Source organism: Dryas octopetala, chromosome 2, assembly GCF_963921425.1.
Source record: "Dryas octopetala chromosome 2, drDryOcto1.1, whole genome shotgun sequence".
Taxonomy (NCBI): domain Eukaryota; kingdom Viridiplantae; phylum Streptophyta; class Magnoliopsida; order Rosales; family Rosaceae; genus Dryas; species Dryas octopetala.
Window position 1 is genome coordinate 29,196,878 of NC_141367.1, and position 26,968 is coordinate 29,223,845.

Consider the following 26,968-nt stretch of genomic DNA (forward strand, 5'->3'; position numbering starts at 1 on the left):
AACAAAGTTACTAACTTACTAGTTACTACAAGTTATAAACCTTATATGGCATATACCCTATACACTTATATAGTATATATATATAACTATATATTATACCCTACAACTATAAACAATTAAAAATTTTAGTATATAAAGTATAAACTATAAATAATATACTAATTTTTTTTATATAGAATATAAAGAATATACTAATTTTATTATATAGGGTAATGGGTATAACTAAAATTATATACTAAAATATTATTAATTTATTATTATATTATATATCTAGAAAATAGGTCATAGGGTTATATAAAATATATTTTAAGGTCTAAACCCTAAAATATAGCTACGTTAATATTAATTATAATATTTTATTAGGGTTTAGGGTTTAGGGTTTATGGTCTAAAGTGTATAAAAATGTGTACAAAAAGTGTATAAAAAGTATATAATAATCGTATAAATATATATATAAATATATATAATGGTGTATATATGTATAAAAATATTTTAAAAAAATATTTTTTGCAAGTATTCGGTGCGGTTAAATAAGGTGTAGAATCGGAACCGGAGAAAATCGGTGCTGTTCGGTTTTTTTGGCGGTGTTGACTTTTTTTGGTCAACGGGGTTTTTTGCGGTTTTTGGATGGTGCGGTTCGGCCAGTTTTGGCGGTACGCGGTTAAAATGCCCACCCCTAGCTCTAGTTGTAGGGTTGTGATTGGAAGTTTTTTAGGAAAAGGAGAAGAAAAACACAAAACAAAAGAAAGATAGTGATTGGGTGGGGATTGGTACCAAGATCGTATGCACATCAATGATAAGCAATAACAAATGAAGCAAGTATTAATTGGGAAAATAACTTACCTGCCCCCGTGTTAGGGGACAGGTGGTGTCACAAAAGAGAAAAAAAAAAAAAAAAGAGAGAGAAAGAAAAAAAGAGAGAGAGGAGAGAAATAGAGAGAGAGAGAGAGAGGGATGGGGATGCCAGCTGGTGTAATAGGGGGTGCAGGCCAGTTCTTCTCTAGCTAGTCAGCGGCTCAGAAGCCTCATTGTCAAATTGCACATTAAAGAGCTCTCACTTTTTCAAATATGTTGTATTTTTGTTGTTATTCCAAATTTTCAATTCCCGTAGAAATTGGGTTTTAACTTTTAAATTAGTGATCATGAGAATTAATTTTTTATTTGTGAGATCATGAGAATTAATTCAACCGTGACTAAGGTACAAAAAGTAACATATATCGATCCCAAGAAAGTAGCCGCAAGGCCCGCAACACTAATTGTAAGGACATACACTGATTTTTATCTCAATTTTTTTTATACTAATTAACGATATCATTTGTTGATACCTGAATTATTTAAAATTCATTAAATTATAATAAGTAAGAAATTATCGTATAGCATTAGACCATCCCTATCAGGGTGCACGATTGTGTGTTAGCTATCCATGTTATACTTCTACAACGTGTAAGTAAACGTTGTTCTTATCCAATAAAATCAAAGTTAATGTTGTTTTTTGACACATGTATAACATGCACCTCTTTTACTAATTACCTTGGTAAGCCATGACAATAGCAGAGCATGCAAGGGTCACATTGACACTTTCTTCATGTATACAAACTCTTATCCAATTTTTTAATACTAATTGACGTGACAATATCCCATTTATTAATATATCAGTCCTTAATTATGAAGCATCCCTAACTTGGATTGCAATCTAGGTTTTATGCAATCAAATGACACTTTCAGTGATTTTGAGGTCTCCAATGCAGAAGAAATCAGGTTGTAATGGCATAAACGATGTTACAAATTGCATAACATATTGCATTGCACACACAAAGGCTGAGAGGCCACGATATCCACCGACCAGCTTTGCAGCGTTTGTAGGAGGTTCATACGGAAATTTGGTCAAGGCTGTGCAGCAGATGCTTTACGTAGGTTGTAGTCTAACATTTAATGATTTTTTAAGCCACATTTAATCATTTTCCCTCTCCTATTGACATTTGTCATTGGAGCCCAACATAGAATTATAATGCAATAAAGTGCATGGGATGTCAAAAAGCTTCTATTGCATTGTTATTGCTACTCTTGCATTGAGCATGCTCTAATAGGTAAGAAATTGTCCTATTACAATGTGTGGTTGTATGCTATTGCTACCCATGTTGCATTGCTACAACACGTAAGTAAAGGCGTGTTGTTCTTTGGCACATGCACAACATTTATGTACCTCTCTTGCTTTTATGAGCCATGACAAATTTACAATGGGAGAACATGCAAGGGTACCATTGACACTTTCTTCATGTAACATGTGAGGCATAAACACCTAAATAGTAAAGTACGCTATCATGCAATTTCTATACATAGAGATTGCTTTGTTGTATGCCCATCCTGCAGTATTCAACGAGTACTATGTGTTCTTATTTGCTTCACATTCACACCCCTATAAGTTGACAAAACACAGGATGCTGCATTGTTTTTGGGAACTTCCTCTCCTCCTTGCTTGTAGGCTTGTAGCTTTGGGAATTTTCCAACTAAGGAAATGAGTTTAAGTAGGAATCAGTAATGTTATTGTCTCGCTAAACATGCTAATTTTATTGCTTGATTGATCAAAACCAAATAAAGAAAAAAGAACTCACAAGTCTAATGTCTCACAATGCATTTAAGAGTTCGGTTACACTCGCACAACATATAATTATATTAACAGTTTGTATGCTAAACTTATCTTATGTACGTTATCTGTCTTTCTTCTTTTTATTACATAATAACATTTTTGCTCGAAAAAATTTAATTTTTTTGTTGAATCTTTTTTAAAAAAGGAAAAAAAATGTTAAACTAGTTGTGCTTAATTTGGGATCATTTTATTCTTGTGCTTATGCTTGTGCCATGTTTAATATGTATCATGTTCATGTCATGTTTAAATTAGCAAAAAAAAAAAAAAACATGAGCCTCAAAGCAAGCTAAACTCACTGCTTCTATCACTCAGAAAACGTGCAAGCATTCGATTAGAGAGTACATGTAAACATGTCGATCTTCTTAATAATTTTGCTTTAGATAATTAGCATAGCCCCTGCCTAAGACTCTTAAGAGGATGACATACATAAATCAATAAGTCGAGAGAATACAGCATGAATGCCACTTCTCCACTACTAAAGTGGTAGAGCCAAAATGAGAAAAGGAAAAAGAAAAAAAGTCTCGGAACATGCTAAACTAATATATATATATATATATATATATATTTTTTTTTTGCTATCTCTAATACAACATGCAACCATTTCACTTAGAGAGTATGAACATATTCTGCTTCCTATTGCAAAAAATGTGCATAATATTTTCAAATTAAATGGATAATATTTTGATTATTTTCACCAACAAATAGAAGAAATCATGAAAAAGAAATATAAACACACTTTTCTTTAGATGTACTAGAAACATTCACTCATAAATCCATCAATATTTCTCTCTAATATTTTTGGAGGTAGAAGTGTGGACCGTGTGGTTTAGTGGAAGTAGAATCCTTGACTGACGGTAAATATCGAAAGGAAGTCTAAACTCTAAACAAATATATTATTATGGTGTAAATACAGAAATTAATTATATAACAAAAAATGTAGAAATTTTTTTTTTGGCCGGTAAAGAATATAGAAATTAATTACTATTAAATACCCCTCCTCTCTGCCCCTCCTCTCTCTTCTTAGACTGCTCTCTCTCTCTCTCGATAGTTTGCAGATTCTCTAGAATTCCCACTTCCCAAAAAATTCAGGGAAGAAAAGATCACACTCCTTTCTATTCTAGGAAAGGAAAATATCAAAGAACATTAAATAGTTTACAGGAGAAACCGACCTTAATAGGATGGCCAGGCTTCTGAGTTATTGTTGCTGAACTCACTTCGACTCATTGCCGTTTAACTGAGTCGGTCAGTGCTCCTATCATCACAAGCACACACATTGGTTTGGTTTTGATCCCTATCATCATTGGAATTTTTACTCAGCACTTGGTTTTGGTTATTCTGCCATATCAATTTCTGGGTAATTGTTACTTTTGTCATTTAATTCGTTTTGTGTTGAGGCGGTTTGCTTTGGCACTCATGGTTAGATCCAAAGAAGGGGTTAGAACAGATTTGTTAAGCCTTTTTTATGGATTTTTGTCTGTATGGATGTGTTCTTGTTGTTGATTTTGTTTTCTGCCTATGTTGTGCTTGTGATTTTGCTATCTGGGTGATCCTTAATTAATCTTTTGTGATGGTGGATGTTGTTTGGATCAAGATTTTGCCCTGTATTTTTCAAGAAGAGTACAAAAGGTGTTTGTTGTTATTTTTTTTTGTTCATAGTTTGATCATGTTCATTTTCTGACAAAGTTTAAAGAAAACATAGTATGCCTTGTTCATTAGAGTCTACAGGTCCTTTTGCAACATTTTGGTTATAAAATTGGAGCTACCATGTATGTGGCATTGTTGTCATATGTGCTACAAATTAGTTATAGTATGTGACTATACCTGACTATTAGAAATGTAATGAGATAATTAATCTTTACGAATTGTCATGATTATGTTACAAAGGACTTAATTTTTTATGGGAATGTTTTAACTTTCTCATCATGGAAACTTGCAAGTATACTCTCAGTCTTGTATAAGGATAGAAGTGAGACGAGAATGTGGAACAGTAATATTTTATGTTGACATAGTTTTGCCTTTGCCTATTAGTATGTAACTTATGCAATCATACTATGGGTGTTGTGGCCGAAGGTCAATGAAATTTTCGATAATTTAACGATTTTAGGAATATAGTTGTCAAGTTCTTGATTTCAAGACTAATTATAGTAATTCTCACTATGCTCTAGTGAACAGAAAATTGGCAGCATCCGAAAATGGTTCATATGACACAGAGGTTTGCCATCTTTGAAAATTTTGTTTATGTCGTGGAGTTATTATCAATAGTAGTTGTAATCAGTGCTGTAAATCGCATAGTTGGGATAAATTGTCTCTTGGTGCAACAGTCATCCCTCGCTGATGCTTAATAGTTAATATTGGCAGTTCCTTAACTTTTGGATGCCATTTTTTAATTTATTGAATTTCATCTAAGTTGAAACATAATCATCATCCTGTACATGTGCTCAGGTGTGTTCACACATCCTGTACATGCACTAGTAGGTATGAAGAAGCCTGTGGTTGTGACCTGCTATCTAATTGTTACATTTTGCCTTTTAAGCTTTCACACTGACACTCTTTAGTTGTCACATTTCATGGTCTTTCTGTTTTGTAATTTTTATATCTATTTACCTTTCCTTTTCTTTTTCCCCACCAGAGGTAGCCAACATAGTATTAATGGCTCATGATATGTCTGGTTCTGATTCACATCAAAAGCGGCCAGGCCTTTTAAAAGATCAAGTTCGATTGGTTAAGAGAAAGGACTCCAATCATTATGAGATTGCAGCAATCCAAAACCCTTTGTCATTTGAGAAGGGTTTCTTTGCAGTAATCCGTGCATGCCAGTTGTTATCCCAAAAGAATGATGGAATTGTTTTGGTAGGAGTCGCGGGTCCTTCTGGGGCTGGAAAGACTGTGTTTACAGAAAAGATACTCAACTTTATGCCCAGCGTTGCTGTCATATCAATGGACAACTACAATGATGCCAGTCGAATTGTTGATGGAAACTTTGATGGTAAATCATCACCTCACTTAGTTTTCGCCTGTTATGAAGTTTTAGTATATTTGTTTTCCTTTTCTTCTCTGGAAGTACAATAATTTAGATGTTCTTGCATAAGTTTCCTAAATGGATAAGTTCTGTTGTAATATTCATACAATCTTATTGAAAACTATGTAAGATTCTTCATTCTCATTCTGTGATGCATGGTTTAATTGGTTATGATAATTACTTTATAGAAATGATTGTGATTTATATTAGACTAAAAACAAGTCTCTCGTGGATCATTGTGTGGGAGAAGTGAGCATGTTTATGTATATATTCATTGTGAAGATGGCATGAAATCCTCTTTAGATCCTTCCATATGTTATTTTTGAACAACATTTATATCTTTGGTTAAGTGCCATCCATGACAGTGAGATCATGTTTTCAAGTAGGGAGACAATACAGTGCATAATGCTTTTGGTTTTATAATTTTGTTCATTTTATTTTTGTTCATCTTTTTTTTTCTAACAGATCCGCGCTTGACGGACTACGACACATTGCTCCAGAATGTCAATGACTTAAAAGCAGGGAATCAGGTTCAGGTTCCAGTTTATGACTTCAAGTCTAGTTCCCGCACAGGATACAGGTTGAATGCCTCTCCATTTGGAAACCTGCATAGTTTAGCGCATCCATGGATTTCTAAATTCTTTGAGAAATCTTTTGGTTACATTATCTTAGGATGCTTTAAGGCATTGTAAACTTCAGGAGAACCCCCCCTAGATGTGATTTTAATACTCATGATTAGTCTAGATTGTATGGTCCACAGCTTCACTTGTATGCTTCCTGGGTGCTTGCATAGTGCTATGCCTTCGTAAAATTATTTATCGAAAGAGATTGAATTTTTTACATTTTTTTATATTTTCTGGTGTGGCTTAAATCTTATGTTGAAGAATGTACTGGTGACAGGACAGTTGAAGTCCCAAGCTCCCGTATTGTGATCATTGAGGGCATCTATGCTTTGAGTGAAAAGTTGCGGCCTTTACTGGATCTACGAGTATCAGTCACAGGCGGTGTCCACTTTGACCTTGTCAAAAGGGTTTTAAGGGACATACAAAGAGCTGGCCAAGAACCAGAAGAAATAATTCATCAAATATCTGAAACTGTAATTTTTCCCTCCTTTATATCATTAAGCACTTGACAAGTTGTGGCTTTTCCAGAAGTTATGAACTTCTCTCCTGTCTACAGGTATATCCAATGTACAAGGCCTTTATCGAGCCAGATCTTCAAACAGCACATATAAAAATTATCAACAAGTTCAACCCATTTACTGGATTTCAGAGCCCCACTTACATTTTAAAGGTTGATCTCCAGTCCTTTTTCAATTAGTATAGTTGTGTTCGTGTTGATTTCTAACCTTAAGTTGCTACATCTTCATTTACATTGAAAATTGAGTGCTACCTTTTATTGTAGTCAGCAAAGAACTTGCAAGTGGATCAAGTAAAGGCTGTCTTTTCTGAAGATCATACAGAATCAAAGGAGGAGACCTATGATATATACCTTCTACCCCCTGGTGAAGATCCAGAATCTTGCCAATCATATCTGAGGATGCGGGATAAAGATGGGAAATATAGTCTCATGTTTGAGGTTCGCCTTTCAAAGCTTAGTTTCTGTATTTTGTGTGAGGGTTAAAAGTAAACTTAGCTGCATTGTCAAAAGAGTCAGATAGCCAAGTCCCAAGCACTTGGGACTAAGTAAATGTATATGCATAATTAGATTGTATACTGCATATTTCAGGAATGGGTAACAGATAATCCATTTGTTATATCACCGAGAATAACTTTTGAGGTCAGTGTGCGTCTTCTTGGAGGACTAATGGCCTTGGGATACACAATTGCAACTATCCTTAAAAGAAGCAGCCATGTATTCTCCAATGAGGGGGTGTGTGTAAAGATTGATTGGCTAGAGCAACTAAATCGTCGATATATTCAGGTACTGCTATTTTTTCCTCTTTTTCTCATTTTCTGTTGAATCCAAATTCTACCTTAATGCTTAGATGCTTCATATCATATGATTGGGTTTTAATATGGACACTATAGCTCATCTTAATTTCTACTCTTGATACTAATATATACAAGATTACATGATGTGAAACATAACAAGGACATTTTTTTTGGTGAGCAAAACAAGGACATTCTGGCACAGAGAAAAGGTGGAAATTAAACTTGTTTAATTAACTTTTATTATTAGTGCTTAAGGGTTGTGTTGTTGTTATTATTCTAGCGGGACTGTATAATAGGTTGTGAATATAAATAGGCCCCCGTGTAATTGGATCTGAGTTTGTGCCGTGTTGATTAAGGATACAAATTTTGAGTTAACCTTAAATTAATGCCTCTCCCTCTTGTTTTGTTTCTTCTTCTCTCTAAACCATTCTTCTCTTCTCTAACTTCTCTTCTGCAATTTCTTTTCTGCATTTCTCTCTCATCTTTTCTCTATTCTTCATCTATTTCTTTTTCTTTCTTCTTATTCTGCTTCACTCTCTCTTTTATTATTTTTCCTTTCCTGCATCACTACGCTGCATTGCTTACTCAGATAGAAGAGTACTACATATCTGACTGTGTTGATTAAGTGGCAACCTTACTTTTCATCTTTTTCCACTATCTGAGTGCATATATTGGTTAAATGGCAACCTTTTTGTTCATCTTTTCTTAATTCTCATTTGTAGTTTACTATGCAACTCATATTAACATTACTTTTTTGCATATCGACAAAAAAGGTGCAAGGAAAAGATAGGGTAGTTGTAAGATGTGTTGCAGAGCAGCTTGGCTTGGAAGGTTCATATATTCCTCGTACCTATATTGAACAAATTCAACTGGAAAAGCTTGTAAATGAGGTCATGGTATGATAAGCACATCTTATTCTCTCTGAGTATCATAGTGGGATGAAGCTCCAAAGCATTGATGCCTTATCTTGCATTTGTTTTCCTGATTTGATCATCTTGCAGGCCTTGCCAGATGATTTGAAGACAAAACTTAGCCTTGATGAGGATCTTGTTTCAAGCCCCAAAGAAGCACTTTCTAGAGCCTCTGCCGATAGAAGAAATAAGCATCTCAAGAGGTTTGATTTTATTTTATTTTAATCCATCTTCAGTTTAGTTCCCTGTACAAATTGGAATTTAGATGCTGACAGTGCATTTTAGCGAGGATAGAAACCTGCTCTGTCTTGTTCATTTTCATTTTTCTTCTAACGTTCCTTTAAAAGCTGGCTGCCTTAAACACAGTGACCTGAATTTATTCTGGACAGAGGTATGTCACAGTCATATACAACCCAAAGGGATAAAAGTTCATCTAAGCTTACTGGATATACTTCCAACAGTCAAAGGTTTGAGGACAGAAATTCAGAGTCACAAGCAACACTAGCAAGCCAGGTAGAGTCAGTCATAATGGTCATTATGTTGTGTTTTTGGCATTTAGGCCCTAGCAAGTTAATATATGAACTTACCAATATTTTCTTTTCTTTTTTCCTTTTCCCCTCCCATTTCCATTGTGGCAGGGAGTCATCACCCAGCTATCAGAACAAATTTCTTCGCTGAATGATAGAATGGATGAGTTTACAAGTCGAATTGAAGAGCTGAATTCCAAGTTGACTGTGAAGAAAAATTCCCCTAGCCAACAAAACATGGCTCTTCAAGCTGAAACCTGCAATGGCTCTGCGCCCACTTCTTATTTCATCTCTAACTTAGGCAATGGCTCTTTAACTGGATCCATAATGCCTAATTCCTCGTCTTCCTCGCAGTTGCCTAAGGAGTCTCCGGTAATGGAAGAGGTACCATCATTGATCTCATTTTACCTACAATCAACATTTGCATAGTTAATGATTGTGGGGAACAAATTATGACATGCGTATTAGTAAGTAGCAAGGAAGCATGTGATCATAAAATCTTGCTGAAAATGCAATTCTGGCTACATCACTTCTTGACTCGTCCATTAGTCTTCTTATTTTGCCTCTTCCTTTTTTTCTTTTTTCTTTTTGTATCCTGTCAGATGTCAAGTATTGCACGGGGACAACGTCAAATCATGCATCAGTTAGACAACCTCAGCAATCTTTTCCGGGAAAGCATGGGAGAGAAAAATCGCATTGTAAGAACAAACAGTAGGAAAGGTATAATAGCTCATCCTGAACCTTTGACAGTCCGTCTTGCATTGACGACCCTGGCTGTTGGAGCTTTAGGAGTCCTCATATACAAGGGTATATCTCGAAATTGATTTCATTTTCAAAATTCATTAAACTGATCAACTTTTACTTTAATTTCCCCTCGTGTGCTTCTCTACTAAGTGTATTGCAGCACTACCCTTCTGCTCGGGAAAGACAGCTAACAGATAGAGATACTGCTAGGAAGCACATATAAGCTTTCTAGCTTCTCTGAGAGTTTGTAAAGAAGGGTACCCTAGCGATTTTGAAATTTTGTGGGCTACTTCCTTTAGTTTATAGTTATTGCATTTAATTTTCTAGTTTTAACATCCTCTCCAAAGCAGATATTGAAAGAGAGAAATTTTATAGTTAATCTCCTTTCTTCCGTTAATATAACTCCTCGTTCTCTTAATTTTGCTTTATGCTTTAATTCTATAATAAAGTACCGCTAAATTCCCTCGCCAAAAAATATACGGCTAAATTCAATACTACACTTATTTTGAAGGTTTACTTGTAGTCTTATTTGTTTATACTAACAAGGGACAATAAAGGAATCCTAACATACTGCCGCATATGCGTCTAGTTTCTGAAACCAATTTGGAGATGTGTTGTTGGTCATAGACTCATAGCATGAAAACAAACTATAAAGCCCATTGAACTTGAATACAACATGGTCAGAGATTTTGAAGAGAAAAAAAAGTGTTGCTACTCACCGAAAAATTCGGCCATTACATTTGGTATCCAAGTTTTTCCAAAGCTTTCAATTTTCCCCTCGTTAATTCTTATTCTTTTCTATAAAACTTAAAAAAGATAAAAGAAAATTGCCCCCAAAATGGGGGTCTCAGTCCCATACTCCCATGTGATTGAGAGCAAGGAATAAAATTTCGGGTTTCGAGGAAATTTCGACGGAAATTTCGAAGATTTTTAAATTTCGAAATAAATTCGACGGAAATTTTTGAAAAATTTCACCATATGTTTATTTAACATATGATCTACTACATTGATAAAAAACATTAAAAAAACCAAATTATATGGTAGGTTTCATGTGATATGTGATGAATATAATGCGCGCTGGAGACAAATACTGTTAAAAAAATGCTTCACTAATTAATAATTACTTCAATAACACCTCAATTTTATTTTTACTATAATATTGCCACATGAATTACAAAAGTAATCAATACCACATAGAGTTTCTAGGAGGTTCAAAATTTCCGCTGTCTTCAGTATCATCATGTCCAGAGTAGGTATAATGTGAAGAATAATCATCCCAAGCTACTTCTCCAACATAATTTTGCATGTAATTGCCAACATGCCAACCATATGGATCAGGAACCTGTTGTGGTTGAATTTGCCCATAAGCATACTCATTTGAAGAGTTTGTCTCTTGTTGTGCCAATAAGTTACTATCAGACTCAACCAAATAAGGCAGATGTGGTGGGTAGAATATTGGAGGGTTTTGCCCATAATTGTAATTGTCACTTCCTACCCCCATAGAGCCAAAAGTGATGGATAATGAATCCTCTTCTTCTTGTGCCAAACTCTCATGACCTCTTTATCTGCGACTATAGTCTTTTTCTATGGCACCAATTCCTGGTCCGGCACGCCTACTCCCATGATCCTCATCTTGTGTTGCATGTGTGTAGTGTGCTTCGACAGAAAATGGGCTCATATACTCTTGAGAATGTCCAGTGACATCTTCATTTCCACCACCACCACCACCACTACCTCTACCTCCACTGTTGGTAGGAGTGCCCGATCTTGTGCTAGAGTTGCCTGATCGAGAAGGATTAGTGGGAACTGACTCAGTACGATGTGTCGACCTTGGTTGCATAAGTTTATTCAAACTTGTAGTAGGGCTCACCTCCTCATTTAGAACTCTGTCCACATTGATACCTTCCTGACGTGCTTGAGCTGCAATATCAGGGTCTGGATTGCCTGCATCATCATCTAAATGGAGGGGCCTAATCCACTGATAAAGCTGGTTTTCCTCCACATCATCATCCCCTATAGCAGTATCATATATATCCAGCGGATCATATTCATCAACGCGATCCTCCTCTGCTTTCTTGTCTCGAAGTGCAAGCCTCATATTATAGTAGCAATATACCATTTTTTCTAACCTACTATATGAGAGCCTGTTTCGTTGTTTGGTGTGTATGAGTGCGAAAGTGCTCCAGTTTCTTTCACAAGCTGATGATGACGCCGTTTGTGATAAAACTTTGATGGCTAACTTCCTCACAGTAGGCGCATCACTCCCCTACATGATCCACCATTCACCTGAAATGAAAAATTTGTTTGTGTAAGTGTAACTATAAAAATAAATAATTAAGTTAATCTAACTAATACAAGTAAGATGTATACTCACTAGGAGACATTCGTGATCTAGCAGCCTTTGCAGCTCGCTCTCCAAACATTTTTCGGGCATCTTTAAAATATGTTAACTAGATACAAATACAATACAAATTATACAATATCAATCAAATAAATAATTTAAGACAATCAAATTATATAAAGTATTAATATTTTTCGTAAGGATTCTTATGGGCCTTATGGTAAATTATTTTTACCTCATTTCCAAATTGACCAATTTCTGGTGAATAGGGATCCAATTTGGAGAATACGTTGTGCACAGCCCGAATAAGTTCACCATCATCTCCAACGCCAGGTCTATATTGATAGCGAGGATTCAAATAATAGGCTGCAATCATGTATCAAGTAAATATAGAAATATATAATTAGTAATTTAGTTCATTAATTGAAAGCTAAATCAATTAAAAAAAATGCAGAACCAAAATAACAAATAAATTATTAGGTTACCTGCTGCGTGCAAATCGTGTTGTAACGTTTTAAACCATCGATCGTTGATGATTTTTATTACCCACCGTGCACCCTGTTTTTTTTCTAGCTCTTCCTTCACGACACGCATCAACTCATAAATTGATCCCATTGTAGGATATACTTCTGTGTCAACAATACGTAAAACTACGTAGAGAGGTTCAAAAAGACCGCACACCTTATGCACCTGTTGCCAAAAAGAGTGATCAAGAACTGTATTTTCAACTGTGATGCCTGCATCTGAACGCCGGAAATTGCTACGACCCCAATCATCACTGGTGAACAATTGCTTCAGCCCCATCATCTTACCATACAAACTATCCAATGCAATATAGTTTGTAACAAATCGGGTGGCACCAGGACGAACAATATCTCCCTTCGTGATCTCTCGCATCTTTGCCAACAACCAGTTATGGTTGTAAATATAATTCGTGATCATTCTGGCTTTTTTAATCACATTAGCAACCTGCTTTTTCTTCCCCATCTCTTCAAACATTAGATCAATGCAATGTGCTGCACACGACGTCCAGTACACATTGTATTTGTTCATTAACTTCTTACCTGCTTTGACAAATGCGAAACCATTGTCGGTCACAACTTGAACAACATTCTCCTCTCCAACCTCCGTGATTACATCCTTCAGTAGCCCATAAATATATTTATGATCCTTTATGCAATCTGAAGAATCAACGGACTTAAGGAATACCGACTTCCCTCTTGAGTAGGCCATGAAGTTAATGATAGACAGTTTGGTTGGACCTGTCCAACCATCGCACATGATTGTGCAACCATAAGTTGCCCAATCAGTCTTCAATTTGTTAACATGCTCTTGCATTTCTTGAAACTCCTGGTCCAAAAATCCGGTGCGTATCTGATAGGGTGTTGGAGGTTCCACTCCTACTCCTGCCTGTTGACATCCTATCACCAAATTTTTGAAATGATGAGATGCTGCTTTTGAAGGAGGAACATTTTCATATATGAAGAACTTGCTGATCAAGCGTTGCATCCCATCTTTGATTGACCCTCCGGAAAAGAGATTTTTAACACTCTTTTGGCGTGCTTGAGCTGCCTTGTACAAGCTTGGTGCCACTGGAGGTGTTGGTCGTGAATCTCGTGATTCCCTCATGCTTGATGCTCTTTGCATCTGTGCACCACTACTAGACCCAGAACCTTGTCCCCTATTTGGGACTTTATGTGAGTGTTCTCTCTCCCATTCTGCTGCTCTAGAGGCTCGAAGTGCAGCTCGAAATTCTCTTCGCTCTTGAGGCCCCATATCATCATTATGATCTTCATCATCATCATCTTCATCATCACTCAGCTCAATCTGACTTTGTCCTCGAAGCTCTTCTCTGAGCTCTTCCATCCTTTGTATTTTTTTTGCTTTTTTGGTGTTGTTTGTGTTGCATCCCTGCAATGATGAATTGTCTCACTTCTGGTGGGACACTATTGCATCATTGCACATTGTGTCCAGGATCCAAACCACTAAGGTGGTATTTTAATCGTGTCACTCCAGCACCCTTCATTACAAGGCCACAATATTTGCATATTGAACCTTGTCTGCTACCCGGTAATGGATCGGCATGATCCCAAGCTGGATCACGTGATCTCCTTTCACTGGCCATTGAATCCTAAATTCCTAATAACAAAAAGACATACACAATAACACAATAACACAATAACAATAACAATTAAATTCCATATTAATATCATATCAGTATATCACCAAGAAATTAATATCATATTAGTTATTAACTTATTACTAATTAGTAATTTCATATCATATTCATATTACCAATTGGCAATTCCATATTTCCATATTACTAATTTGTAATTTTATATCATATCACCAATTTCATTTCCATATTACTAATTTCATATTAATTATTAATTTATTACTAACTCCATATTAGTTTCACTAATTTTAAATTACCAATTCGGCAAATTCCATACATGATACATATTAGATGCTATTAACAAATCATACAAATTCCATATAAATTATTAACAAATCATACCAATTCCAATTCCATATCATATCAAATCACCACTTTCAACTTCCATATCAATATTTATATATCATACAAATTACACAAATCATACAAATCAAAATCAACCTAAAATTATACAATCAATTCCAAAATTATACGATTAAAGATTCAAAATTAACCCAAAATCATATAATTATACAAATCAAAATCAACCCAAAATTATACAATTAATTCCAAATCTATATAAATCAACCCAAAATCAATATAATTTATCTTATATAAATTAACCCAAGATCAATATAATGACATAATGACATAATGTACATATAAACCCAAAATATGATATTAATCAATTGATGTTAGATAATATTTAAAAGTGGGTAAATGTCTAAATGATATACTCATATAGATATACTCAGATATACATCATATACTCATAGATCAATTTAGATATACTCAGAATCTCAGATATAGATCAAGACATTTTGACTGGTTAATGTCAAAGCCATTAACCAAACTTGACTTCGCAGTTCGCACAAAGCCACAAACACTCACAGACTTGACTTCGCACAAACCCAAAATACTCACAGACTGGACTTCGCACAAACACAGAGATGTCAAAGCCGAGAAGACAGACGTCCGAGAAGCTTCGAGGTGGCCGGAAGCTTCGAGAACGCCGCTACAAGCCGAGAAGACACAGACGTCCGAGATCGGCGCTGCAAGCCGAGAAGACGGAGGAGAGAGGCGAGAGAGAGAGAGAAGAGAGAGAGCCGAGAAGAAGGAGAGAGGCGCTGCGCTGGCTGCAGATCGGATCGAAGGTGTGCGCCGAGCCGCCGAGGTGAGATTGTGATTTGTAATGTGAGGCAGTGAGGGACTTAGGGTTAGGCTGGGTACCGTATTTGAGCGAGGCTGCGAGGGTTAGGCTGGGTATTTCAGTATTTGAGAATTGAGAATCTGAGATTTTCTGATTTTGAGGTTTTGCCACTGTTTTGGAGCTCGGGTGAAAATGTGAAATCTGGGTATTTTGAGCGAAATTTTGCTCAAATTAAAAAAAAATGGTTGTTAAGGGCATTCGAAATTTCGAATATTTCGCCGAAATTTTCCGAAATTTAGTCGAATAGGTGTTAAAATTTTGGAACTCCTAAAAAACGAAATTTTCGGCGAAATTTCGCCGAAAACTTCGAAATTTAAACCCTTGATTGAGAGGGAGGCGGCTGGCCACCTCTAGTTTTTGTGTTTTTTTTTTTTTAAGTTATTAAATATTTTTTTAATTACATTATACTAAGTTAATACATTTTTTAGCCTTTCACTATTTGAATTAACATTTGTTACTTTTTAATGAATGTAAAAAAATAAAAAATTAATAAGAGAGGTAAAATTAGAAAATTAAAAATAAAAAGCTCGATGTTAGATTTTGGGGAATAGTGATTAAATGAAAGTTTTGGCCCAATTTTTTTCAGCCATTACATTTGCAAAACCCAAACTCTCATATTTAAAACCCTACTTCAGCCGCTGATTTCTCGATGCGCATTGGGTACTTGTGGGCACCTAACCCATGAGCATAAGAGAAACCCGGAATGGAAATGCCCCGACCCGATCTGTAAGCTGAATTCTCTGTTCAGTGTTAAGTGTTAACCTCAGCAAGCCTGGACTTCTCACTCCTCTTACGCAGAGAAAAAGGAAAAAATCGACGTTTAGAAAAGACAACAAAGCTCTCCCACTCATTCTTCTATCTGGGTATCTTTCATTTCTAATGTTCTTTTTTCTAAATATTTATATATTTTTTACTATTATTTTTTTACCCAGATTGGTGTTTGTTCATTTGTTTTCATTCACTCCAAGATCTGATTTTTGGTTAATTGGGTTTTCTTGGCTACACTGCAATTTTAAAGAATTTTGATTGACGGGCATGGTTTGGTGAAATGAGAGATAAATATCAGTAAAACCTCTGGTCTGAGAAAGCCATAGAAAGCAAAAGAAAAAAAGAAAGAGTGGAAATTTATGTTGTTTGCTGATTTGCTATATGAATAATTATGAAATTCACTATAGCTTAGAGTGAAAACATTATATTGGAGTCAGCTGAGCAGTGGATTTTTGTTTTTTTTCTTTTTCAGACCCTTATGGTGAAAAATCTATAATTTAGGAATTGGAATTTTCTTTACTTTTCCTATTTTGTTCTTCATAAACAAATAGAACATATACAGAAAAGTCGTGGGTTTTGCTCTATTTTTTATCTTGTTGTAGCTTTATGGAGATTGATGAATATATATTATACTGTGGCATTTTAGTTTCCTTAAAGTGCTTCAGCTGCTCATTGGTTTGTTACATTGCTTTTCAGTCCATTTAGTTGGAATATACAAATGGGCGATACTCTGGATCGTGATTTGATAAGCAATCTGCCTCAGAGCATCATAGAGAGCATTCTCACACGTCTGCCAATAAGAGATGCTATCAGAACTAGTTCATTATCAAGGAAATGGAGGTACAAATGGACTACGCTCACCCATCTTGTATTCGATGAAAAATGTGTCACTCTATCTAATGACCGAACTTTTGTCGAAAAAAGCCTTATAAACTTTATCACTCGAGCTCTCTTTCTTCACCAAGGACCCATTCACAACTTCCAGCTTTCTACTTCATACTTACAGAGCTGCCCAGATATAGATCAATGGATACTTTTCCTTTCAAGGAATGACATAAAAGAATTGGTTCTTGAATTGGGAGAAGGTGAGTGGTTTAGGGTGCCTTCATGTCTTTTCTATTGTAAAAAGTTGACCCGTTTGGAGTTATTTCGTTGTGAGTTGGATCCACCTCCTACTTTTAAAGGGTTTTTGTGTTTGAAGAGCCTCAATCTTCATCAAGTTTTGGTTGCTCCTGAGGCAATTGAAAGTCTTATTTCTAGTTGCCCTCTACTTGAGAGTCTGGCTTTGTCATACTTCGATAGCTTAGCTCTAAATATTCGTGCTCCAAATCTCAAATACTTGTGTCTTGAAGGTGAATTCAAGGACATATGTCTTGAAAATACTCCCCTTTTGGTTGCAATATCTGTTGCTATGTATATGACTGATGACATTTTTGAGCACTTTGAGCAAAGTTCAAATTACAATTTTACCAAGTTTCTTGGTGGCATACCACTTCTTGAGAGGCTTATTGGGCATATCTACTTTACAAAGGTAACATTATGAGTTGCTTTTGTTTGTTAATTCTACCTTTCTTTCAATCTTTAGTGTAGGTAGTCTACAGGTACATTTATGATTCTAATAGCAATATTGTCTTCTTATTTCTCTTTTTTTTTTTTTTTTCAAGTATTTGAGTGTAGGTAATGACCCAGGAATCCTTCCAATTACATATAACCATTTAAAGATCATTGAATTATATCAAGTAAGTTTTGAAGATATGAAAGAGATACTTGTTGTTCTTCGCTTGATTACGAACTCTCCTAATTTAAAGGAACTTCAAATATCGGTAAGTTATTTTCAACATATTGTAGGGTTTTTCGTATTTTGTTTCACTCATGGACATTTTGGTTTTCAGTTTTACACTTGTGTTAATAGTAAAGGTTACTGCCAACATAGGGATCTTCAAACACTTTAGCAGCAATAGAAGCCCCTGATTTGGATTTCTGGGAGAAAGAATGCCCTTCGGATTGCACATTCCAAAGACTTAAAGTTGTGAAGATGACAGATATGTCTGGAGTGCCACATGAGATGGAATTCATCAAATTTTTGTTGAGAAAATCACCAGTGCTTGTGACCATGAGTATTACGCCTTGTACATATGTCATGGATGGACGGTTGAATATGTTGATTGAATTGGTGAGGTTTAGACGGGCATCTCCTGATGCAGTAATTGAATTCATCCAAGATTAATGTGTCTGTATGCTTGACAGAGTTGGGCTTTCACTCGTGTTTGTTTGAAGCAAATTTTTCCTTAGAATATGAATTTTTTTTAATATTGTTTACAGGGTCTCTCATTCATGTCGAAAGCAAAAAATTCACATTTAATAACTTGTCACATTTAAAGATGAATTGAAAATTCAGGTTCATTCATTGAATAGACAACAATAAACGGCAGGGTTGTTCCTTGCAATAGAGGTGGTAGTTTGTTTGCATGAAATACGCAATGATTTAGTGTTGTTTCGACGTAATTGCTAAGGCCAAACCTTGAAAAGTATATGAAAATTGCTAGTACAAAAACAGATAAAATCTTCATTCCTGTTGTGACAATGATAAGTGAACAGTGAACCTATTAAAGGATTCAAAATGCCATTGAAATCAAGAAATCTAACAAAATTCAACCAGAGAACATTATTCTTACAATCTCAAGACCCCAAGTTGGACAGTCTAGATAAAACTCTTTCACTCAAGAGGATACGAAAATGGCAATGTAACAACTCAATTTACATGTCAATTACTCATTTCAGATTCTGTACAGCAATACAGCTCATTGGAGCTTCAGTATGATAATGATGCTAATATACAACGATACAATCATACAACAAACTTACTTCTGACTCATTTTCTTGGTATGAGCTTCTATTTTGGATATCCTTTGGGTCTCTTTTTAACTCTCTATTCTGAGACTTGTATTATTACCTTGGTCCAGACAGCTCCATTGCTTGTGCAAGCAATGAAGAGTCATCAGTAAGATCAGAGTACCGCTCTGAAGAAGAAAAATCATTGGCTCTACACCTATTTGATTCAGCTCTCTGAGAAGCTTCCCATTTCTCTGCGAGTCCATCCCCTTCGAGCATTCGAACCACTTCAGACATCTTGGGTCTCTGACTTGGAAGATTTTGAGTGCATAGGAGAGCCACTTGAATCATTTCTTCAAGCTCGATTGAATCATAGTTGTTTTTCAGTTCCTTGTCAACTACCACATCAAACTTCTTTTCCTGTTGAATTTTCTTCACCTGCAGTAAAAATTCATAAGTTAAGTACACCAACTGAAGCATAATATATAGGAGGTTTTGAATCAACCCAAGAATTTCTTCTAGTTTGGCTCACCCAGTCAAGTATGGCTCCTTTCTGGTTTGCTGCCTTCCCAAACTCCAAAGCTCTTTGGCCAGATATTAATTCAAGTATAAGGATCCCAAACCCAAAAACATCCGTCTTCTCAGAGGATTGGCCAGTTGAGAGATACTCCGGGGCAATGTGCCCAACGGTGCCCCTCACAGCAGTTGTAATGTGTGAATCATGGTGATCCAACAGCTTTGCCAACCCAAAATCTCCCACCACAGCCTCATAGTAATCATCAAGCAGAATATTTGCAGCCTTCACATCCCTGTGAATGATCTTAGGGTCACACTGCTCATGCAAATATAATAGGCCCCTTGCAGCTCCCAATGCAATTCTTTTCCTTGTACCCCAATCTAGGGCTGGCTTGGCTACACAGTGGAAGTAAATTATGAATGTTTTAAAGACGCTAAAGAAGTAGAGACTCTAGTGCAAGCAATTAGATTAGACATCATAACATCTTATTCTATATAAATTAATACAAGTATATTGGATACAAACAGAGTGGAGAAAGGCTCTTTACCTTTGAGACGCGAAGCAACACTCCCATTAGACATGTAGGGATAAACCAAAAGCCTCTCTTTGGCTGTCATGCAAAATCCAAAAAGCCGGAGAAGGTTCCTATGGACTGCTAGGCTGATCATCTCAAGTTCTGTCTGAAATTGGATTTCACCGCCTATAGCATTAGCATCCTTGAGCCTTTTGACCGCTACTACTGTACCATCTCGGAGACATCCTTTGTAGACATTTCCAAAACCACCCTTCCCAACCAAGTTTTTGCTGCTGAAGTTGTTTGTTGCAGCTTGAAGTTCTCTAAAGTGAAATGCCTTCAGGTTTCCAAGGCAAACTTCTTCATGATGTTGTTCTGAAATTTTAGTTAGTGTAAGTAAAGACAGCTCGCTGCTAATCGATTTCATTAAACTTCCAGTTTTTATTTAATTGAATCAGTTCCTTTTTATATACTAACCATTAACATCTAAGAATATTTGCTGGTTGTGTTTTTGCCTCCACCAGAGAAGGAAACCAAAACCAAGAATCAGAAGGCAGATGCAGCCTAGGCTTGAGGCAAAGGCCAAGGCAATTTTGTGGCTCTTGGGTCTCCCAGCAGGTTGAGCATCTTAAGAAACATGAAGAAAAGCAAATTAGGGCATTTGCAAGAAGTTTTTGAATCATGAAGATTACAACTTGCAAGAGAACAACATGAAAAAGTAGACTGAGAAATTCAAAATAGACCCAGACAGTATCATAACCTTAAAGCCGGTGAATGGCACTCAATCATTAACTTGAAACTAAAGTTAAAAAAAAAATGGTAATATTTTGAGAAAGAAACAGAAGCAACACAACTTAAAGTACAGAACTTCAAATTTTGAACAGTAGAAACCAGCAACAAGCAGGAACTATAATTACTTTGCGAATTATTTAATGAAAAAGAAGCCGGCATCCTGGTTGTTCCAAAGCAGTCTTGCTCCTTTCCAGTGGCACATATCAGAGGGTTTCCCACAATACTGTGTCAATTCAAAAACTAAATGAATGAGTTTTAGTTGTTCATCTTCTGTATTGAAGAGGGAAAAAATGGAAGGAGTAAAAAAAAACAACAATGAAATGACTCACTTGAATGTTTTAGCAGGAAACTTGGGTACTGGACCACTTAAATTATTATGAGACATATCCCTAGACCATTAAAGAATTATTCAGATCATATTTCAACAGGAATATATAGAAAGTATAATTGATATTAAAGTGTAAAGTTTGAAGAGAATTACAGAAAGGCAAGCTGGGTCATGTTAGCAAAAGATGAAGGAATTTCTCCAGAGAGACTGTTGTTGTTTAGCCGCCTGCTTGCAACACAAATATATAAGTTTCAATTTTGAAAAAAAAAATTAAATAAGTTTAGAAAATTTCTGAATTGTATAACTCACAGGTATTGTAGGCTTTTAAGGTGGGATAGAGAGCTGGGAATTTGACCATTGAAGAAGTTGTTAGAGAGATCAAGTTTAAGAAGCTTGTGGAGCCTCCCAATCTCAGAGGGGATTGATCCTGTTATACTGTTATCCTGAAAGGTCCTGCAAATTGCAAAACACCTCATTTATTTAGTAAAACATGATAAGCAGACACCAAAATACTTCAGTAAGAATTGGTCACTCACACAAGCTGGAGATTTGTCAAGTTGCCTATGCTTGGTGACAAAGTGCCTGATAAATTCTGGCTTGGAGTTCCTCTGCATAAAAACCATTGCAACTACTTAATAGTTAATATGCTTAATTGTTAATTTATTTGTCTTTATTTTTATGCATGGTGCATTCATTTTTCAATTTCTTACAGGCCAGTGACCAAACCATCAGTAGAACAAGTGATCATATTCCAGCTGCAGGGATCCACAGAAGTATCATCCCAACTGTGAAGAACACCACGAGGATCCACCAGAGAGGCTTTAATGCTCCCCAAGGCTTGCACTAAAAAAATTGTTCAAAAAATATAAGAGACAATGTCTTAAATGGCTAAATGGCTAATTAAGCAAACACCAAAGTCTGCAGAAATCAATTACCTTCATAGTTGACACCTTTTGGAGAAAGCGAACCACTTACGCAAGTCCACAAACACAAAAGATTCACAAAGCACAAACCAGTACCTCCCTTCCTAATTTCCATTGATTTGAAGGTCCAAAAGAACAGGTACCCAGATATGATATGAGGTCCTTTTCTATGAAGAAACAATTATGGAGCTGGTACAAGTAGTTTGAAAACTCCCACACAACCAATCTCCAACTGGGTCTATTCCAAAAAACTTCAACCTTTGTTTTTGTACAACCCCTCGTGCTTTCCAATACAAGAATTGCACTCACTCACTCACAGCCTAGTGTCAGAGTGTACCCAAGAGCCAAGAAGCAGAGCTAAAGAGAAGTAGCAATAGCATGCCCTGCCACTGGTTTCAGTAAAGAAAAGTAAAAGGAATATATAAAAGCTAAGAGCAACACTAAGTCACTAACCAAGTCTAGATAATTGCAAAAGAAAATTCCTTCAATCATGTATTGGCTTAAAGAAAAAGGTGCGTGACTGCGTGTGCTTGAAAATATTTTATTCATTATTCTCTGATTATAAAATGTAAAGCAAATGAAGTATTACCTGTTAAGCACTGTAAAAGTTAAATTAAGACAACTTAATCAAAAATTATGCTCTGGTCTGAAAGCTTTGCTGTCATTTAGAGAGAGAGAGAGAGAGAGAAGGAAAATCATTACAGCATTTGGGTCTGATATGCTAAGCTTCCATAGTGGTTCCTGGGAATCCAACATATTCCCTTAAGTTGGCTATATATTGATTCTCAAATTCCATCTTATATTTTCTAGTAACTATCAAACAAAGTTGATTCCATTAAGTGAGTTAGAATCACGTCAGATTTGCAATCAATTCTGTTTTGTTTTTAATTTTACTATACCAAACCAATCAACCATGAGGGTGGCTCTAAGTAGGTGAAGCAGGCAACTATGATCCCAAAATGTTAAAGGTTCTAAATTTATCGATATTTTATACTTATATTTATATGAAGGGTCGAGAACTTCATTTTTATGGTTCGCTTTGATTCTCAAAAATCTCAAAATTAGTCGATCATGTTAATAATTATTGGTTTACATATATTTTTCTCGATTTTATTGAAAGAGATTTTTACATTCGAATTTTTCCACCTCAAATTAGAATAAAGAAAACCAAAAAAGAAGTTTAAGTTTGGATTTTCAACTGATTTTCATTTTTATTTTTTGCGGTGTGCTTATTTTCTAAACATAAACAGAGCATCTATTTCCAATAGGTATAAGATTCTACCAAGAAAATCTCACTAGTCACTTAGTCACTTACCATAAGTCCACACCCATGCATAACGTATAATCACTACTGGAACTGTATTTTGCCTGGTAAAAAAATAAAAAATAATAATAATACACTCACTCTGTCTCCTACTCTCCTCTTTCAAGGGACAGTCCATCCAATAAACAATCAAAAGTAGCAACTTTTAAAAGCAAAAGCTGCTCTCTCTTTCTCTCTCCCTCCCTCTCTGTTAAATAAAAATGAATATGTACTGTGCGGGTCCCACGTATCTGCTGACGTAACAGGTAATGCCCAACATGATGAAGATCAACGGTCCTGGCCTTACTTACTGGCGAACAGAGTTTACGTGTGCCTGTAATGCACCAAAATCAAAGAGGGGTCCCACAGCTACAGGTATTGCCCATACATGTTGTACATGTAGGTGCACGTGGAATGTAGACCCCATGATGGCGTTGACTTGATGTTCAAACGTTTCCTTGGACCAATTGCCTATTGCTTTCATGATTATCAATCTCAGATTCTATAGTAAAGTTGATCTCATGGTTATCATTTGTATTCGAACATAAAGGTAATTAAGATGGGAATAGCACCTAAATAAAGCAATTTAAAGGGGATTTTTCAAATAATCCCACGCATATTTTTAATTGTGGTGTGTTGATTTCTTTCATATGGAGAGTGCAATTTGAATTTGAGATATTTTTTAATAATGAAGAGAAATACTAGAACATTTTTTGGTTATAAAGGAGGTCAAAGAATAATAGGAAATTCAAACACTGACCTTGACCATAAGAGTAAATATTATCTACCACTAAAGCTACAAGCTCCACACAAATATCATAACATTAATAATTAATTAGTGTGGTACATTGATTTAAAGTTTAAACATTTCATAATTACATTGATCATATGATAAAATTAACACGGCCAACAATGTTAAACTACATCTTCTATTATTATTGTATTTATGGCATGGTTAGGTAACGAATGATCTAATGGTAAAGAGTCTAGACATCTTAGATTTGATTTTTGAAAAATCCAAAAATATATTTGAGTTTATCTATATTGTTTGTTTTTTCAAGTAATTGCCTATATGCAAGATTTTGAAGTGATTGATAAATATTTATGGCGCTAGAATTTCTGTAATGAAAAATGCATATATGCCAATCATGAATGAGGAATGAAGCTGTTTTTTTGTGAAGTATTTAGGATTCCAAACAGGGACTGCAATTGTGTAGTGTGTGGCCCTTTCATGTTCACTGACAGACGCACTTATCTCCCTCGTGATTGGAACACGCAGGCCACTGTGTCAAACTAAGCTTCACTCATGGCTGATGAGAGATACTGATCGATGAGCATTGAGCTCTCTCATCTCCTTGGCCCTTGTACATAAATAAACAGCACCAACTAGAAAGCAAATGGATCAAGAGCCAAGGGACTTGGGAGTAAGTAATTGTGAATATCTATGACCAAAAAAAAAAATTGTGAATATCTTGTCCTTGTTTCACACAACCATTAAGTGCCAGTTCACAGTGCTCAGTTGCTGGAGCCTTGAGTCCTTGACAAAGATATGGTGTTTGTTGGACTGTTCCTGTCAAAGTGTCAACTGTCATCTCGGATCTTCCTTTGGCTCCATATCCAGTTCATTTCATGCCTTTAATCACCTCAATCACTCCCTACCCTTTTCATCTTTTTACTATTCCTTCCCTCATTAGCAGAATTAATGAAATTGAAATTTCCCAGCAAGGTCTTGGAGGCCAAAAGGGAGTCAAACAAGTGGGCTTGAGGGTTTATTAAAGAGAAAGTTGACTGTCCATGTACAATCCTAATCAAGATCATATGCACTATGCCACTATTAGAAGGGCCACATGCTCAAATGAGTAGGAAATTATTGTTCTCTTTTACCACTTGGCTTGGCTTGTTTGAGTGAATAGATCAGTAGTCACTAATACTTTGAACAATTTGTACCAACCCACATGCATGATTTTGTTCTTGGTTCTTTTCCTTAAAAGAAGAGGACATTATAAATTAGCAGACACTCCCTTAACCCCCACCTTGTCCCCTCCCTTCTCTTTAAAACCTAAATACAAGGTTCAGTCTTACTCAATATTTCTGTATGTATTCCCCACCCAGTCACCCACTATAGTTTTGTACTTGATACAGAGGACTCGATCAGTCATGATATCACTGTCCATCTTGTTCCAGTTCCACCACATATATGATTCTCTCACATGGTCACATAGGTATGTACCTTCATTACCCTTGCCTTTACAACAATTCAAAGGGACATGAACCTTCTTCAGCTCACTTATAATGGGTAATTTCACACCTCTGGCCCAACACTGAAACTCAGTTAGGTTCTTACTTATATTGTTCAATTGAGATCTGTAAAACCCAGAACATGAAACACAATATAGCAAATTACACGTACACATTATCAAATTCCTGTTTTAGTTAATTTAGATATAAAAGGGTTTAATTGTCAATTTAAAATTTTTATTAATCCCATCGTTGTGAATCTTGTGATGGCCAACAAAGAATAAATTCCGCTTTCAAATGGTGCCATCTAAAGCTTAGGATACCTCACAAGCAACACTCTTTTCTTTCCTTTTGTAGTGCACACATGACTTTACAATTCTCTCTCATTCCCATTAGCCAAAAAAACAATCTCTGCATTCCTTACACCTCCCAAAAAAAGGAGTGGAAAGTAACTATCCTTCTAACTCTACATTTCTCACAGCTTGTTAGTTTGTGACTGGTGGGTGACCAAAGGTAGAATCTTTCCCCTTAAAATGAAGATTACAAAGTTAAGCCTCTTCCTCTCTTTGTTGACCATTAGAGCTATCTGAGTGTCTGGTTCACACAACCAAAGGTCCAAAGCTAATGCGTAAGACCCGCTTCTTCTCAATAATTTGATTTAACAAGTTCTACAAGAAAACAAAAGAGGGAGCATCTACTATAAGACAAATAATGTCATTAAAGATAAAGTAAGAAAATTAGACAACACCAAAATCAAACCTAACAAAGATTTTTTCCCCTGAGAGATAATCAAAAAGCTAATCACTTTTTGCAAAGGGATAGATGCAACCACCTACCTGGCATCCATACATGATACATCACAGGGCAATATTAACACAGAGGCCTCACAAGCCAAAAGCTCTAAAAGCACAGTACGTCATGATATGACACGTACAACAATATGTAGTAGAGCATGAGGAGCTCAACAAACCAAAATATTTAGAGACTGACACTGACTTATACAACCATATTCATTTTAGGCCAACCCATCTGCTTGTGCTATTGCTATTGCTAAACCTCTTCTGCTATTTACCAATAATTGATGCAAACATCGTAACATATTCACATTCACAGAATTATGCATAACTTATAATATACAAGTTTTTAACAGTCTCCTTTATCTATATGGACTGACCCCATAAGAGAGTTATGAATTATCTCTCCCTCCCTCGGTCCCTTGTGTTTGAATTGCTTTTGAGCAGACAGGTTACTGATTAAAGCCGGTG

The 26,968-nt window shown here is 35.8% G+C and overlaps 3 protein-coding genes and 1 pseudogene across 5 annotated transcripts; 2 read left to right on the forward strand and 2 right to left on the reverse strand.

Moving 5' to 3' along the window:
* The first annotated feature begins 3,705 nt into the window (after positions 1-3,705).
* LOC147295347 (Phosphoribulokinase / Uridine kinase family) lies at positions 3,706-10,217 on the forward strand. Of its 2 annotated transcripts, none has more exons than XM_086231753.1 (12): positions 3,706-3,889; positions 5,277-5,633; positions 6,132-6,246; positions 6,567-6,762; positions 6,846-6,959; positions 7,071-7,244; positions 7,395-7,589; positions 8,374-8,496; positions 8,602-8,714; positions 8,901-9,024; positions 9,150-9,422; positions 9,641-10,217. In XM_086231753.1, the coding sequence occupies exons 2-12, from the start codon at positions 5,297-5,299 to the stop codon at positions 9,860-9,862; spliced, it is 1,986 nt and encodes a 661-aa protein (XP_086087879.1). In that variant the 5' UTR covers positions 3,706-3,889; positions 5,277-5,296; the 3' UTR covers positions 9,863-10,217. The 2 variants fall into 2 exon arrangements, with proteins under 2 accessions (XP_086087879.1, XP_086087880.1); XM_086231754.1 differs by lacking the exon at positions 3,706-3,889 and adding an exon at positions 3,935-4,001.
* A 748-nt stretch (positions 10,218-10,965) lies between these two features.
* Positions 10,966-14,248, reverse strand: LOC147295348 (uncharacterized; annotated as a pseudogene).
* A 1,909-nt stretch (positions 14,249-16,157) lies between these two features.
* On the forward strand, positions 16,158-18,588 carry LOC147295349 (F-box/RNI-like superfamily protein). 2 transcript variants are annotated; one of them, XM_086232941.1, is made up of 4 exons: positions 16,158-16,351; positions 16,953-17,787; positions 17,921-18,079; positions 18,190-18,587. In XM_086232941.1, the coding sequence occupies exons 2-4, from the start codon at positions 16,975-16,977 to the stop codon at positions 18,481-18,483; spliced, it is 1,266 nt and encodes a 421-aa protein (XP_086089067.1). In that variant the 5' UTR covers positions 16,158-16,351; positions 16,953-16,974; the 3' UTR covers positions 18,484-18,587. The 2 variants fall into 2 exon arrangements, with proteins under 2 accessions (XP_086089067.1, XP_086089068.1); XM_086232942.1 differs by lacking the exon at positions 16,158-16,351 and having other exon boundaries at positions 18,190-18,588.
* Positions 18,589-18,847: 259 nt separating this feature from the next.
* NIK2 (NSP-interacting kinase 2) lies at positions 18,848-22,589 on the reverse strand. Its single transcript, XM_086232205.1, has 11 exons — positions 22,175-22,589; positions 21,950-22,082; positions 21,776-21,847; positions 21,549-21,692; positions 21,393-21,464; positions 21,241-21,300; positions 21,037-21,134; positions 20,597-20,746; positions 20,153-20,494; positions 19,621-20,000; positions 18,848-19,526 (listed from the first exon to the last, which is right to left on the reverse strand). Exons 1-11 carry the CDS (start codon positions 22,275-22,277, stop codon positions 19,206-19,208), a joined length of 1,875 nt encoding a protein of 624 aa, XP_086088331.1. The 5' UTR covers positions 22,278-22,589; the 3' UTR covers positions 18,848-19,205.
* Positions 22,590-26,968: the final 4,379 nt, after the last annotated feature.